Genomic DNA, 17,037 nt, shown 5'->3' on the forward strand with positions numbered 1-17,037 from the left:
GCAGCACTAATTCGCATCAGGCTGACAAGTCATCATAAGTTCTCCCCATCACAATTGGTTTTTGGTCAGGAACCAAATGTATCCCATTTGAGAATATTTGGATGTGCAGTATATGTTCCAATTGCTCCACCACAACACACTAAAATGGGCCCTCAAAGAAGACTAGGGATATATGTTGGATTTGAATCTCCATCGATAATTAAGTACTTAGAGCCAACTACAGGAGATTTATTTACGGCTCACTATGCAGATTGCCATTTTGATGAATCAATTTTTCCAACATTAGGGGGAGAAAACAAACAGCTGGAAAAGGAAATTAGTTGGAATGAATTATCATTATCTCATCTAGATCCTCGTACTAAACAATGTGAGTTGGAAGTCCAAAAGATAATTCATTTACAGAACTTAGCAAATCAATTGCCAGACTCATTTACTGACCCAAAGAAAGTGACAAAGTCACATATACCAGCTGAAAATGCTCCTATTAAAATTGATGTCCCATAAGGACAAGCCCAAGTTGCAAATGATTCTAAAGCACGCCTGAAGCGTGGTAGACCCATCGGTTCCAAAGATAAAAATCCTCGGAAAAGAAAAGGAGCAACAATTGACAATGGCCATACCGAGGAAGCTATTAATTTTGAAGGATCTCCAGAAGAGACCTTAGACATGATGGAAAAGGATATTCAGGTACCTGACAATGAAGAAATTTCAACAAATTTTATCATGTCTGGAATTACATGGAACCGAAACCAAATCGACGTCGATGATGTTTTTGCATGCAATGTAGCATTAGATGTCATGAATGATAATGAGGATCATGAGCCAAAATCCATTGATGAATGTAGACACAGAAGCGATTGGCCAAAATGGAAAGAAGCAATTGAAACTGAATTGAAATCTCTCGAAAAAAGAGGAGTATTCGGACCTGTAGTCCGTACACCTGAAGGTGTAATACCAGTGGGATATAAATGGGTCTTTGTACGAAAAAGAAATGAAAATGGTGATATTGTAAGATATAAGGCCCGATTAGTTGCACAAGGATTCTCACAAAGACCCGGTATTGATTATGAGGAGACATACTCTCCTGTGGTGGATGCAACTACTTTTAGATTTCTAATCAGTCTGGCAATAAGAGAAGGACTTGATTTACGTTTGATGGATGTAGTCACAGCTTATTTATATGGCCCACTGGATAATGACATTTACATGAAACTCCCAGAAGGATTTAAACTGCCAAAAGCAGCAAATTCAGATTCTCGAGAACAATACTCAATAAAATTGAATAGATCTCTATATGGATTGAAACAATCACGGCGTATGTGGTATAATCGACTAAGTGAGTACTTGTTGAAAGAAGGGTATAAGAATGACCCTATATGCCCATGTATTTTTATAAAGAGATTTGTATCAGGATATGTCATAATTGCAGTATATGTTGATGATTGAATATCATTGGAACCCCTGAAGAGATTTCAATAACAGTAGAGTGCTTAAAGAAAGAATTTGAAATGAAAGATCTTGGAAAAACTAAGTTTTGCCTAGGGTTAAAAATTGAACACCTTAAGAATGGAATCCTTGTGCACCAGTCAACATATATAGAAAAGATTCTTAAAAGATTTTCTATGGATACATCATATCCATTGAGTAGCCCTATGGTTGTTAGAACACTTGATGTAGAAAAAGATCCCTTCCGACCTCGGGAGAATGACGAAAAAATTCTTGGTCCTGAAGTACCATATTTAAGTGCAATAGGGGCATTAATGTATCTTGCTAGTCATACACAACCTGACATATCATTTTCAGTAAATTTGTTGGCAAGATTTAGCTCATGCCCCACCCGAAGGCATTGGAATGGGGTTAAGCATGTATTTCGTTACCTTCAAGGTACGAAAGATATGGGTTTGTTTTTCTCTAATCTATCCAAAGAAAGTTTGATTGGTTTTGCAGATGCAGGGTACATGTCTGATCCTCATAATGCTAGATCACAAACTGGATATGTGTTTATGTGTGGAGGTACTTCTATTTCTTGGCGTTCTATGAAACAAACAATTGCAGCTACTTCTTCTAACCATGCAGAAATTTTGGCAATCCATGAGGCTAGTCGTGAATGTGTATGGTTAAGGTCTGTAATTCAACACATTCAGAAAGATTGTGGCATAAACTCTGAGAAAGAAGTTCCAACAATTTTATACGAGGATAATGCAGCATGCATCGCGCAGCTTAAGGAAGGGTATATCAAAGGTGATAGAACGAAGCACATTTTACCAAAATTCTTCTACACTCATGATCTCCAGAAAAATGGCGATATAAAAGTCCTTAAGATCTGCTCGAGTAAAAACTTGGCAGATTTGTTTACTAAGGCGCTCCCAACAGCCACATTCAAAAGGTTAGCTTACGACATTGGATTGCGTCGTCTTAGAGATCTCAAGTGATGTAGTCATGAGGGGGAGTTAATGCGCGCTGCACTCTTTTTTCCTTAGCCATGGTTTTTCCCACTGGGTTTTCCTGGTAAGGTTTTTAATGAGGCAGCATCTTATGCGCATTATAGTGTATTATTTTGAACGGGTTATGTTAGTTATTGTTTTATGTAATATATAGTCATCCAAGGGGGAGTGTTATGAAAATATCAAAATATGGATGACTATTATCCCATGTACCATCTAGAATACTCTAGAGTTGGGTATTTGATCTTATCCGTTAATGGAACTCTAGATATTATTCATGTATATATATATCCCGTACAGTATGGAAGAATATATATAACGTAAAATATATTTCTCTATCTCTCTATATTTCTCTATAATTCTCTTCTATATTTAACATACCAAACGTTTTTACACATTTACAACCACCTAGTCAAACAACACCCCAACTAAATCAAATCAGTTAGTACAACCGACTATACCTGGTTATTGAGTAAGGTAGCCCAATAATAATAGGGTCGGGGCTTAACTAAAAAAGTTTTTAATGGACATGACCCTTATTGGGTAGGGTCAATATAGAGCCAAAATATTTTTCCAATTTAATAGATAAAGAAAACAGATAATGTAAAAATAATTGCATAAATAAATTTATATTCATATATACTTAATAATGGCCTTGTTCAATATTTATTTGAATTGATATTTTATTGGCTCGCCCATTATCAACCCGCTATTGATTCCTAACCCGATATTGACCTTATAAAATGTGACTATTTTTAACCCGACTTGTAATTGACCCGCACCAATCTTGATCCAATCCGTCTAATAACTAATTTTACAATGGACTACATCAATCAGCTATCAAGCATCAACTACTTATAATTATAATTACCAAACAAGGCCAAAAACACCTTATTTGCGGAGAAATGGAACCTAGCCTTAGTGAGGTTCCTAGTTCCTACACTAGAACAAATGTGAATCTAATCCCTTTTTACAACCTTTGAATCAGATCCCCTTTTTACACAATTTGAAAAAGTAGATAAATTTAAATAATATCGACATCACAGACTTAACCCCTAAGCTTCTCTATCTCTCCACCGCCGAGTTAATACAAATTGAGAGTACTGAAGTTTGGAGAAAGTTGCACAAAAGGTACTCAGATTTGAGAAGTTGCAAGTAGAGTACTCATCACAAAATCAACCTACTACAACAAGTTACCAAAGCCAAAAAAAAAAAGGAAAATTAAATTTCTGACATTAAATCAGAAGGTACTAATGTTTGCATTTGTTCAATGTTCAACTCCAAAAAAAACTGACTTCCATTTATGTTGTTCTCCATTGCCTTCTTCAACTCACAGACCCTGCATCAATTCAAAAAAAAAAAAAAAATTCAGAAGAAGCATTTCTAAAAATTACAGGAAAGTTAACAAAAATAACAAAAATTTCACATCTAATAAGTTTAATTTAAGTTTCGGTAACAAATCAAAATTATCCTCAAACAATTCAGATTCAGAATGAAAAGATAAATTTTTAGATAGTACGTAAGAAATCAAATTACCAGATTTAGATGAATAATCATTGGAGTAATTGGATAGTACAGAAACAATCGATTTACTTGAGGTTCTACAATTGTAAATCAATGAATTAGTGTAGAAATTGAGAACATTGGTCTTGTTTATTGATTCAATGAGCAGCAAATATATAAATACAATGTCTGACTTCTCCTAAGCCTAGTCGAATACCACCAGCTAAAGCATGGGCAAGAAGATATATATGGGAAATAATATCCTAGAGAATCAAACTATATCCTAGAGAATCAATCAAGTATTCACAAATCAAATATACTCCCAAATATTTCCCTAAAATATATCGTAATAATTAGAAACTACATTAAAAATTAAAAAAAATGCAATGAAATTAAATTGGGTGAAATTAAAGATACCTTTGGGAGAGTAATGGAAATGGGGAGGTTTTAGTTTTCTGAGAAGCAATTGTAGAACAAGTAAAATAGTAGGTTGAAATTGAAGTTGCCACCATTTTTGTGATTTCTGGGTGCTTGGAAGAGTGAGTGTGTTGAAGACGGAGAAAGGTAATGATGTTTTTCGTTTCCCAATGTACACCTTAGCTTTTTTTTATTTTTTATTTTTATTTTTTATTTTTTACTTTTAGTAAAAAATTGTTGTAACCGGTTGTAGCAAGTTACTACTGGAATCTTTACCTCCAGTAATGGGTTCAGTCCCTTTTGTGCAACTTCTCAAACTTCAGTATCTTTTGTGCAACTTTTGTCAAACTTCAATACCCTCAATTTGTATTAACTCCTCCACCGCCTATAAAACGTGTCACCCTCTCACCCCTAAAACACCAAACAAACTCAATTCATCCCATTTTTAGCAACAACATAAAATCAAAATTGTTGATGGAACAAGAAAGAGAATTGAAAATGGTTGAAGGAGGTGAAATCTTCTACGGCATAGATTTCTACGTCTTACCTGAAGGTTGCATCGCAGCCGTTGTTTCCTTCACTAGTCCTCGTGATGCGTGTCGTTTCTCTTCCATTTCTAGAATCTTCAAGTCTGCTTCTGATTCTGACGCTGTTTGGGAGAATTTCCTGCCGTCCGATTACCGTCAGATTCTTGCCCGATCCGACGGTGCTCTTTCTCTGCTTGATTCTCTCTCTAAAAAACAGTTATTCATGCATCTTGCCGATAACCCCCTCCTCATCGATGACGGTGCTTTGGTAATTCTTTTATTTTATTTTAATTTTTTTTTTTTTTCGGGCTAATTTTCGTGTTTCGTTAATCAATCCGTATCATTTGATTTTTCACGGTCTCTATGGTATCATGGGTATAATTAATTATCCAAAACGTTTGCTTTTGCACTGTCTCCAATGCATCTCTGCTCGAAGGAGATTTTTTAGTGGGGAAATTACTGTAATCAAATGAATAATTTGGTTGATAATTAAGCTTTTGACATGAACTTTTTATTACAGTACTGTATATGATATGTTTTTTTGTCAGTGACATAATTTCTTTAATTCGTACTTGTTGATAGCAAACTCCCAAAAGCATTGAGTGAAAATAAAAGAAAAAGAAATTGTCTTTAAAAAAGATGCTTACTTTTATTTCTTTGTGTTGGTAGTGTGTTTATTGGTTTAATATGATACGGAGTAGTGAGTATTGAGTACCGCCTTTTGTTGCTTTTGTTTATCAATTCTTTGAATTTGTAATAATGTGTTGCGACTTGCTAAAGGAAACAATTTAACGGATTTGATCAATAGCCGACCTCACTTATGATGGGATTAAGGCTTTGATTGATTGATTGATTGAATTAATAGTTGAGTCTGAGATAGGAGGCTAGAGTAGTTGATTAGCTCTCCGACTTCCATGTCTGAGGCTAGGGGTCTTAGGATGTGCCATTCTCACTGTAAACAGATGAATTACTTATGTATTTGTGATATTGTGTCTAATGTAGTTATTAAAATTTATGTTAACAGAGCTTTTCAATAGAGAAATCAACCGGCAAAAAGAGCTACAGTATATCTGCCAAGAATCTGACCATTGTTTGGGCTGATACACCAAGATATTGGACATGGCATTCTGATCCTAAGTCGAGGTACGTTTATGAAATTCAAATTTGTTATCTTTGTTAGTTAAGGAGTTGAGCAGTAGTTTAGCTAGAGGCTGGTTTATTGATGTTGTTTCCTGTAAAATGTATGCAGGTTTTCTGAAGTAGCAGAGCTTGTTACTGTCTGCTGGCTTGAAATTAAAGGGAAAACAAAAACATCCCTATTATCTCCAAACACAGATTATGCTGCTTACCTTGTCTTCAAGATGGAGAGAGAAGCCTACGGGTTTTACTCCCCGGCTGAGGTTACACTTTCGACTGCTCAAGGCAAACCCGTAACTGAGAAGTTCTACTGGGAGTCCCAGGAGAGGTACCAAATTGTACCCAGGCGTGTTGGTAGTTTCAACCAGTTCAGGGCTCCAATGTCAAGGGCTCAGTCGACGACTCAGGGAGAGGTTGATCAAGCTAAGCTTCCGAAGCAAAGATCAGATGGATGGCATGAAATTAAAATTGGGGAATTTTCAACTGGCAGAGACGATAATGAAGAAGTGGAAATGCAAGTGTTGGATGTCAAGGGTGGGAATTGGAAAGGTGGTTTAGTTGTTGAAGGAATTGAGATTAGACCAAGAATTGCCAAGGAATAAAGGAAGAGAGTTAAAACCAATTACTCACTAGTTTTTATTGTTTTTAAGTCGATTCGTTTATCCTTTATTAGCTTGCTAAATTTCTTGGAGAGAATTTTGTTGGACGTTTACATCGTTCTTCACTTCTTCAGCAGCCGTACAATCTTTTTACTGCTTGTTTAAGATCAGAATAAGAACTGTTTTCTAAGAATGGTGAAGCTATTCGTTGTTGTACTCTGTAATAGAAGAGATTATTTGTATGATTTCACCTTATTATATACTTCGTATGTTACTGAATGTGACAATTTGCACTCATGTTGATCATTTCCGATGGTTTGTTGCGCCAAAGCTAGAGTTGAGCTACCTTTTATCATACAGGCGATAATGCTAAAGGAACAAGATTCATAATTTCTGTTTCATGTATTTTCCTTGTATTACAATGAAGAATCCATGTAAATTAGTATCACTTATCACCTAGCTTACAAGGCCCTTGGATATAATAGATTGATGACCCACCATTTTTAAAAGAACCTTTAAATGAGTAGCTTATATTTGCTCCTCCCTTTGTCCGGAATTCTCAAGTCATGCTCCTTGAATACAATTTGTATTGGCGCATAGCGCCTATATGTTTTAGAAACATATAGGATGGCAAAATGCACCACTACGGCATAATAGGTGATATAGGTGGTAGGTATTTTAGGAGAAAATAATCAACAATGATAAAAAGTACACTACATGCATAATAGTAAACAAAAACTACTATTAAGACAACTTATACTTTAATGGTACATTATACATGCATAATAATACACAAAAACATACCACTGTAAAAAAAGTCAAATTAAAAAAAAAAAAAAAAAAAAAAAAAAAAAAAAAAAAAATCCCATAATGCACTCATATATGCATGCTTAACATATAGGTGCTATGTGCATATATGCATTCTAACTCGTTCAGTCGTTATACTTATACCTTCTTATTCAAATATGTAATCAAACACGATTAACTTTATTTGTTAAATTAGGTACGTGAGAAATTTAAATATAGAATTTTGTAAATTCACCAAAGAACTAGTCATGAAGCTTCTATTTGTTAACTTGTTATGCACTATTTGTCAACATAGCTACATTGTAACTGTTTAACATAATTAGTTGCTGAAGTAGTAAGTGATGATATGCAAACAATAACACAATTCCAATACTATTCTCTTGAATCGTTGTAATGCGCTCCCTATGGAGTACAAGTATATTTTTTCGTAAATTATGTGTCAAGCTTAGTGTTGGGATCTTAGTGTCTGGGATAGCCTCATAGGCTCATACATAGCCGGCTTAATTACTCCGTGTTGTTGTAGGGGCGTAGGGCATATTACTTTGTGAGTGACTCTTAACTTGTTGTTTGGACACCTCATGCTTTTTTTAACAGCTACAACCTCTGACTCTTGAGTTGATACGATTTCCTCATAAATGGGGGAATTGTAACACCACTACACCTGGTATTCAAGGTTTGCAGTAGCAACACTTGTTCAAGTACGTGGCAACTGGCAAGCCATGCATATTATATACTCTATTTTTTTTTTTTTTTTGAAGTATCCCATTTTGATTAGGTACGTTGTGGATAAGTAATACTTTAATTATTACGGAGTACGGACTTTTATTTTCTATGATTTATAATAAATGATCTATTGTGATTGAACATGTATGTTAATATAGTATTTTGATCAATAAAATCTTTAATTAATAGTAAATATAATATAAATTTTTTAAAAAATACACATATTTTTGAAATGTATACATTATGTTAGATGATTTTTACAAGTACTCACATAATTATAATTTTTTTTTTCTTGTCCACAAATCATTAACATAGGTTAAAGTAAATTATATAAATAATGCGAAAGGTCAAAGTATAATTTGAAACAGAGTAATATTTTTAATTATCAATACCAAAAAAATTACTAAAAAAAAACTTGTATGATATTTGAAAACTATATATACATTGAGACGATTCAGATCAACAACAAGTGATTATATATACGAAGTACAACGGGTTTTTGGTGCGGTCAGCCGCACGGTATGACAAGGTGCCACGTCAGTAACCCCTCTAGTAACCCTTTCACTAACCCCTCCAGTAACCCCTTAAGTAACCCTACTTAAGTAACCTTCCAAGTAACCCCCCAAGTAACCCCTCAGTAACCCCTTCATGTAACCCCATTTAAGTAACCCATCTAGTAACTCCTTAAGTAACCCCCGACCTACCCATCTAGTAATCCCTTAAGTAACCCCCGACCTTGTAACCCTTGACCCACCACACCACCCCCAATACGCCATGCCGCCACCACCATACATCGAACCCACAAACAAACATAAATCCAACCGAACCTACAACCAAATCGTAAAAAAAAAAAAAAAATCGAACAAATACTTTTAAAATTAATAATGGCTTCGAATTTCACTTCAAATATGGCTAAAAAGGCCAAATTCGACCATGGAAACTCTATATCTAGAGTTTTTATGGCCGAATTTGACCTTAAAAACCTTTAAATTGTTTTCCGGCGACAATAACGAGGAGCTCCGACCTTGAAAACTCGAACTCAACTTCTCATCAACGATTATCTCTTCATCACAAAATTCAAATTCTGGAGAAAAAGAAAAGAGGAGAGAGAGAGAAGAGAGAGAAAGAAGTAACCCCAACTTAGAAGAAATAAAAAGAGAGAGAAAGAGGGATAGAACAGAAAAAAATGATTTTTTTTTTTTTTAATATTGTGGCTGGTCGTACGGTGTGGCCAGTCACATATAAAACTTTGTGTACGGAGTATATTTTTTTCCTTATATACAAATCCTTTAACATTGGTTAGAAACTTAGAATGGATTACGTGAATGTGCAAAGAGTTAAATTGAGGCACTTAAAATAACATTGAGTTAAAATATTAAGTCTTTTTTTTTTTTTTGAATAATTTAAATATTGAGTTAAAATTTAACGCCAATAAAAATTATAATTTTATTTAAAAGAAAAAAGTATTAATAAAAAAATAACTTAATTAAAAATAAGTTTGCTTCAACAAATTGCAAAGGTTACACCAAAAAATAAAAAATAAACACACACACATCACTCACACTTCAAACATTTCATATGTACGTTATTTGCCCTTGTGATGGGGTTATCTCAATAAATTTTTTTTAAAAAAAGAAGCTTTAGAAGACGAAAATACCTCCTATTACAGGTTTTTTTCTAGCTAATTGGGATCTTTCTCTCTTAAAAATAATTTAAAAAAAAAAAAAAAAAAATTCATGCATCTCGCTGACAACCTCCTCATCGATGACGGTGCTCTGGTAATTTAATTTTGATTTGATTTTTTTTGTTGCAATTTTTGGGCTAATTTTCTTGTTTAATGATTGATTTTGCATGAGAATAGATATTGTTTTTATTTAATTTTTTATAGTCATTCAATTTTTTGGTTACTCGTATGATCATTAGTATCATTTGTTTTTTCTTGATATCTTGTCTTGAACACGTCTTTGCTTATGATTATATACTTGTAAAACATTTGCTTTTGCACGGTCTCTTAATATATAAAGATGTGACATGGTAGTTTTGTTTGGAGATTTTTTTTGGTTATGTGAGTGATTAGTAGGTAATTGGATGTAATCATATGAAACCTTTGGTTCATATATAATCAAGCTTTTGACTTGTACTTTTTCTAACGGTTTATGATATGTTTATTTGCTAGCTACATAACTTTCTTTAATTCGTACTTGTTCATAGCAAACTCCAAAAGCATTGATATTTTGAGAGTAAATGTTACTCCTAGTATGGAATTTGTATTGTGTCGCGACTTGTTGTAACTTGTAAGTTGTAACGTACAAACAATAGTTGAGTTCAATATAGGAGGCTGAAGCATTTGACTAGTTGATTAGCTCTCCGACTTCTAGGCCTGACATAGGGGTACTAGCCCCTATACTAGGATTTTCCTTCTCCTAATTAAGTTGATGAAATTTTAATGTGTTTATGTATCTAATGTAGCTATCAAAATTCTTTTGTTAACAGAATTTTTCACTAGATAAATCAATGAGCAAAAAGAGTTGCATCATATCTGCAAAAAACCTGACCATTGTTTGGGGTGATACACCAAAATATTGGACATGGCATTCTGATCCTAACTCGAGGTACGATTATGGAATTCAGATGTGTTATCTTTGTTAGTTAAGGCGTTAAAATTTATTGATTTTGTTTCCTGTAAAATGCATACAGATTTTCTGAAGTAGCAGAGCTTGTTACTGTCTGCTGGCTTGAAATCAAAGGGAATATAAAAACATCAATGTTATCTCCAAACACAGATTATGCTGCTTACCTTGTGTACAAGATGCAGAGCAAAGCGTACGGGTTTTACTCCCCGGCTGAGGTAACACTTTCGACTGCTCAAGGCAAAGGCGAAACTGACAAATTCTATTGGGAGTCCAAGGAGAGGTACGATATTGTACCTAGGCGTTTCAACCAGTTCATGTCTCCTGTGTCATGGACTCAGCTGACGACGACTAAAAGAGAGATTGATAATCAAGCAAAGCTTCCGAAGCACAGATCAGATGGATGGCTCGAGATCAAAATTGGGGAGTTTTCGACTGGTAGAGATGATAATGAAGAAGTGGAGATGCAAGTGTTGGATATCAAGGGTGGGAATTGGAAAGGTGGTTTGATTGTTGAAGGAATTGAGATTAGACCAAATATTGCCTAGGAATAAAAGGGAGGGAAAATACATCAACTAGTTTTATTGTTTTAATTGCTTGATATATATCATATATGTTACCAAATGTGACAATTTGCACTCAAGTTGATCAATTGGGAGATTTTATGTTGTGATGATATGATGTTCCTTGAATATGAGTCATGTTCCATAAATATAACTCATTATAAGCTTTTCAGAAATGAAATTAGTAACACGATTAGCTTATTACTTGACTTGTATGTTAATTTAAACGCAAGAAATCTCAATTGAAAGTCGTCAAAGAGCTAGTTATGAAGCTTCCATGCCGAGGGCGGCATTGCAACGATTCAAGAGGATATCAAAGGCCCAAAGCACGTTTGCTTCACTTTAAAAAACATGTAAGTTTCAGAGTTATATCAAACCTTTTACAGGTTATGACAAAGCAGCACATTTTACTACTACTAGTAGTGTAAGATGGCCTGGTTAAATATGCAGCAAGTTTCCTAAACCACTCAGCCAGTGTTACTTGTTCAGTCAGCTTCCAAGGGCATATATGAATGTGTATGTGACTAAGAAAATTAAAGGAGAAAGAAAGTGAGTTGGAGTTAGAACACCTCATGATTTGGTTATAAGTATAACAGTAAATCTATGACTCTTTAAATTCATAGGATTTCCTCAAACTTGGGGGAATTGTAACACCACTACACCTGGTACTTAAGAGTAGCACTAGCTACACTTGTTCTACTTATGTGGCAAGTCATGGAAATTAAATAACTTCAATTTTGTTTTAAAGTATTGACCGGGCAAAAGCTAACCATGAGGCGTTAGATAAGAAAGGTAAAAGAGAAATATTAAAGTAAAACAAACATTTATAACACTGATCGACAAGTGATTTTAGCATGCATTCCAAACTTAATACTTGTATAAATTTAGATAATATATTAATAACAAAGTCTTATATGTGGCTAGCCACATGGTGTGGCCACTTCATATAATTACATACTATAAGGCAATAAATTAAGTAATAGGGGTTATAGTGATGAGCAAATGAGGTTACCTTAACGTATGTAGGTTACTTAAATGAAAAAAAGAGGTTACTCTCTTAAATATGTGGAATTATTCCTAATTATTAAAAACAAAAGAATAGGGATTACTCAAATGAAAAAATGAGGTTATTTCTAAATTACTTGATTTTACTTGTATAATGAATTTGAGTTACTTTTATGGACAACGTGGGGTTACTCTTATATGAAAAAATGAGTTACTTATATTTAAATAAAGAGTACTCTTATAAACCAATGTGGCCACACTGTGTGGTTAGCCACATACAAGTATATTAATTAGTTATTTAACTCTCGATATGCTAGTTAATTTCACGACCCAAGATCTCACTAGTTAATTGATTCAGATCCGGTCTACAGTCTTTCTAACAAAGGTAGTAGGTTTCTTCCAGTCTGAATCATTTAAACACCCATATTTCAAAGTCCAAATGTTTTATACAGTAATACAACCATATTTCAAAGTCTAAATGTTTAATACGGTAATAAAAGGACTTTGACCATACCTCAACCCTCGCAGTTTTTTTATTACGTATTTGCAGGCTAGACACTTAGCTTGGGAGTAGAGGGATGGGTAAGAAAATTTCTACCCCCAAATACCCTTTCACTTAGTAGGATCCGAACCCTAAATTTTTATGATTTGAGGTAAAAATGTTATTAAGTGAGCCAATCCTTTGTTAGTACCATAGGAATTGCTTAACTACTCATAGATTGTTACACCCCAACAAAAAAATACACAAGTCACAAATGTATAATCTTGAAAGGACGAAAATACCCCTATCCAAAGCCCTAATTTAAGATATATCTGCCCTTTTCTGGTTAGTCGGGATCTTTCTCTCTCCTCCACTTCTTCTGCAATTTCTTCCCCCATTAATGAAACTCCGATTTCTCCCATTCATAACTTTGCTCCAAACTTCCAGTTCGATCAACGGCTCCAATTATTTCCCGAGTTGCAGGAGCTTAATCTCGACCCTCCGTTCTCACCTGGTACTATCACACTCTATTTTCTAGCTTTCTATTTTCTCCCTTTTTTCTCATTTTTAGGGTTTTAATTAATTTAACGAATATTGTTTTATATTTTAGCTTAATTATTTGCTGACAACATTGTTTATGAAATTTATTGATAATGGCTGATTATAATTATTTCTGGGTTGTAATCAGTGATTTAAAAGTATTGTGAAAATTGTAAATTTTAATTTGATACTGAAATTATATAATTGGGAAGCTCAAAAGATTGGATTTTCCCACTATTTTCTTGCTGAAAATTTGAAAAATGGTAAATATTATTATGGTTGATTGTTGATGCATCATAGTTTAATGGGTTGCTAGATTAAGATAAAATGGGGTATGATTACTTGCAATCCCGTGATTATACGGATTATTCGGGAGCTAATCGATACGAAATAGGGTGGATTTAACTTCAAACACTAATGCAGAACAAGAAACTGGTATAACAGGGGATATGGGGAACTATTTCAAATGGTAGAGGGGTAATTGAGCGCTTAATTTTCATTGTTTGGGAAATACATTGTAATTGAAACTAAACTTATACTGAAACTATGGTACTGAATTAAGAGCAATTGATATGACTTCGCGTTTTCGCTGAACTTTGTCAAGGGAGGATATAAACAGAGCTTTTAGCTGTGAACATTGAAACACTTTGTTAATATGAAGTGTTTGAATGTTGATTAAGGTTCGACAGAAATTCGTAATATGAACAACTGGGATTAAAATGTCATAACTTGAGCTTAGCCTATTGCTCTTTACCCACACATTAACACATTTGATTTGAAATCTTAGCATCCTACTCTTTGCCTATTTATGGTAATTGAAATCTTAGCCTTCCGCTGTTTGGCCACATATTGACACACACACATACGAACAAAAAGATCATTCATCAATTGTCTTTCTTCATTCCTTTAACTTTACCTTTGAAAACTGATGTAATTTACAATTTCAAAGAAGGAAAAAATGAAGTAGTTGGATAGAATGGGGAATGAAGGAGCTGGTGTAGTTTTGTAATGTCAGTTAGCTCGACTTTGAAAGCTGATGTTTCTTAGATGAGTTCATTATTGTCTTGTTTGATTATTCTTATCCATTTCTGTCTTTTATTAATTACAGGTTAACTTCGTCATATGAGAGTCTGTTGGTAATTGTTTGAGTTAGTGACTGCTTATCAATGACATGAAAAGAAGCATTCAGAAACACAAAAATTATTGTTCCCTGTGATTTATGGCTGATAATCAGTTGACTGTTCCAGATTCTCTCATACTCGATCAGTCTCTAATACTCGATCATTCTCTAGCTATTGGACAAGAATTCCCTGATGTTGAAACTTGCCGAAGAGCATTGAAGGATGTTGCGATAGCATTGCATTTTGATCTTCGAATAGTTAAGTCAGATCGCAGCCGTTTTATAGCAAAGTGCTCTAAGGAGGGCTGCCCTTGGCGTGTTCATGTTGCAAAATGTCAAAATGTTCCTACCTTTTCAATTAGAACACTGAACACAGAGCACACATGTGAAGGAGTTCGTAATCTTCATCATCATCAAGCATCAGTTGGTTGGGTTGCAAGATCGGTAGAATCTCGAGTGAAGGACAATCCACAATACAAGCCCAAGGAAATTTTGCAAGATATTCGTGACCAACATGGGGTTGCTGTATCTTACATGCAAGCGTGGCGTGGAAAGGAACGTAGTATGGCTGCCCTTCATGGAACATTTGAAGATGGATATCGTTTTCTTCCTGCATACTGTGAACAAATCAGGAAAACTAATCCTGGAAGCATTGCCACAGTTGTTGCAACAGGACCTGAAAATTGCTTCCAAAGACTCTTTGTCTCTTATCGGGCATCGATATATGGCTTCATAAATGCTTGTAGGCCACTCTTAGAACTGGACAAAGCACATCTTAAAGGAAAATACTTGGGGACAATACTATGTGCTGCAGCTATTGATGCAGATGATAAACTATTTCCTTTAGCATTTGCTATTGTTGATACAGATAGTGATGAAAATTGGATGTGGTTCATGTCCGAGTTGCGGAAGCTTCTAGGAGTCAATACTGAGAACATGCCTAGGCTTACAATATTATCTGAAAGACAAAGGGGCATGGTTGAAGCAGTGGAGACACATTTTCCAAGTGCTTACCATGGTTTTTGTCTGCGATTCATCAGTGAAAATTTCCGTGATACATTTAAGAATTCAAAGTTGGTGAATATCTTCTGGAATGCTGTGTATGCTCTAACAGCAGTTGAATTTGAAAGCAAGATATCTGAAATGATGGGGGTGAACCAAGATGTTGGAACATGGTTCCAACAGTATCCGCCTCAACTTTGGGCAGTTGCATATTTTGAGGGAGTTAGGTATGGACATTTCACATTAAGTATCACAGAGTTGTTGTATAACTGGGCTCTTGAATGTCATGAGCTTCCAATAGTTCAAATGATGGAACATATTCGTCAGCAGTTAGTTACATGGTTTGATGAAAGGCGTGCTGTGGGCATGAGATTAGATTCCATTTTAGTGCCATCTGCTGAGAAAAAGATCTCAGAAGCAATTGCAGATGCCCATTGTTATCAAGTGCTTCGTGCAAACGAGGTTGAGTTTGAAATTGTGTCAACTGAGCGTACAAACATTGTGGATATAAGAGCTCGGGTTTGTTCATGCCGACGTTGGCAACTTTATGGTATACCTTGTGCTCATGCCGCTGCTGCTCTCATCTCTTGTGGGCAAAATGCTCATATGTTTGCTGAGCATTGTTTTACAGTTGCAAGCTACAGGGAAGCTTATTCTCAGATTATAATGCCTATTCCTGATAAGAGTCAGTGGAACGAGCAAGGTGAGGGGATGGCAGAAGGTGGAGGCGCCAAACTTGACATTGTAATTAGGCCGCCTAAAACTCGACGACCGCCTGGTAGGCCAAAGAAGAAGGTGTTGCGTGTAGAGAATTTAAAACGGCCAAAAAGAGTAGTTCAGTGTGGCCGTTGCCATATGCTAGGTCATTCTCAAAAGAAATGCACATTGCAACTTTGATTTTATATTTCTTTGTACATCTTCCCAGATTGTTGTAGAATTGGTCGTACTGTTGTGTCCTTGAATGACTGTCAACAGTTGTAAAGATTTAATTTGTGGGGCTTTCAACTTGACTTAATGTCAGCTTTTTATCAGACTCTGTACAAGAATCAGAGCTTCAACTCAGGTTACTGGAAAGTGGAAACTAACCATATACGGAGTATAAAACTGTGAGATGGACAGTACAGACATGAAATAAGTGAACTCGGACAGCCTACTATGGCTGTGCTCGTGCATAACATCCCTCTAGGAAGACTCGGCTGCCCTACGTACGATTGTACAAGCTCTGAATATGATACTGTGCGACTGCTTGTATATGAGAGCAAATTTTCATATTAGAGTCAGTTGCCCTGCTGATAATTGAATTTAACATTGTTGAGTTTTGCAACATTCCTAACAAAGTGGACGAAACTGTGCATACAAGGGAAAAACAGGGGTGAATTAGCAAGGGAAAAGAATTATTAATGTAATAATGTTCCTCACCATTATGAACTTGGATTGCAAACCCTCTACCTAGACAATGACATAATGCTTTATGGTAACTAACTGGACAATTGTATCATATGTTTACTTATCTTTCAAACTGAATTTATATACAATTCA

General features: G+C 35.0%; 3 protein-coding genes and 1 long non-coding RNA gene across 4 annotated transcripts; 3 read left to right on the forward strand and 1 right to left on the reverse strand.

Annotated features, from left to right (window-relative positions):
- Positions 1–3,168: 3,168 nt before the first annotated feature.
- Positions 3,169–4,501, reverse strand: LOC145574457 (uncharacterized). Its single transcript, XR_014098081.1, has 3 exons — positions 4,365–4,501; positions 3,981–4,045; positions 3,169–3,783 (listed from the first exon to the last, which is right to left on the reverse strand). It is a non-coding gene; the product is annotated as an uncharacterized LOC145574457 (long non-coding RNA).
- A 204-nt stretch (positions 4,502–4,705) lies between these two features.
- LOC145574447 (putative F-box protein PP2-B12) lies at positions 4,706–6,872 on the forward strand. Its single transcript, XM_081632233.1, has 3 exons — positions 4,706–5,159; positions 5,916–6,034; positions 6,141–6,872. The coding sequence occupies exons 1-3, from the start codon at positions 4,839–4,841 to the stop codon at positions 6,628–6,630; spliced, it is 930 nt and encodes a 309-aa protein (XP_081488359.1). The 5' UTR covers positions 4,706–4,838; the 3' UTR covers positions 6,631–6,872.
- Positions 6,873–9,711: 2,839 nt separating this feature from the next.
- Positions 9,712–11,392, forward strand: LOC145574451 (putative F-box protein PP2-B12). Its single transcript, XM_081632237.1, has 3 exons — positions 9,712–9,935; positions 10,651–10,769; positions 10,855–11,392. The coding sequence occupies exons 1-3, from the start codon at positions 9,894–9,896 to the stop codon at positions 11,333–11,335; spliced, it is 642 nt and encodes a 213-aa protein (XP_081488363.1). The 5' UTR covers positions 9,712–9,893; the 3' UTR covers positions 11,336–11,392.
- Positions 11,393–13,214: 1,822 nt separating this feature from the next.
- LOC145574439 (uncharacterized) lies at positions 13,215–16,927 on the forward strand. Its single transcript, XM_081632226.1, has 2 exons — positions 13,215–13,350; positions 14,485–16,927. The coding sequence occupies exon 2, from the start codon at positions 14,596–14,598 to the stop codon at positions 16,393–16,395; it is 1,800 nt and encodes a 599-aa protein (XP_081488352.1). The 5' UTR covers positions 13,215–13,350; positions 14,485–14,595; the 3' UTR covers positions 16,396–16,927.
- Positions 16,928–17,037: the final 110 nt, after the last annotated feature.

This window comes from Chenopodium album, chromosome 13 (genome assembly GCF_948465745.1).
Source record: "Chenopodium album chromosome 13, dcCheAlbu1.1, whole genome shotgun sequence".
Taxonomy (NCBI): domain Eukaryota; kingdom Viridiplantae; phylum Streptophyta; class Magnoliopsida; order Caryophyllales; family Amaranthaceae; genus Chenopodium; species Chenopodium album.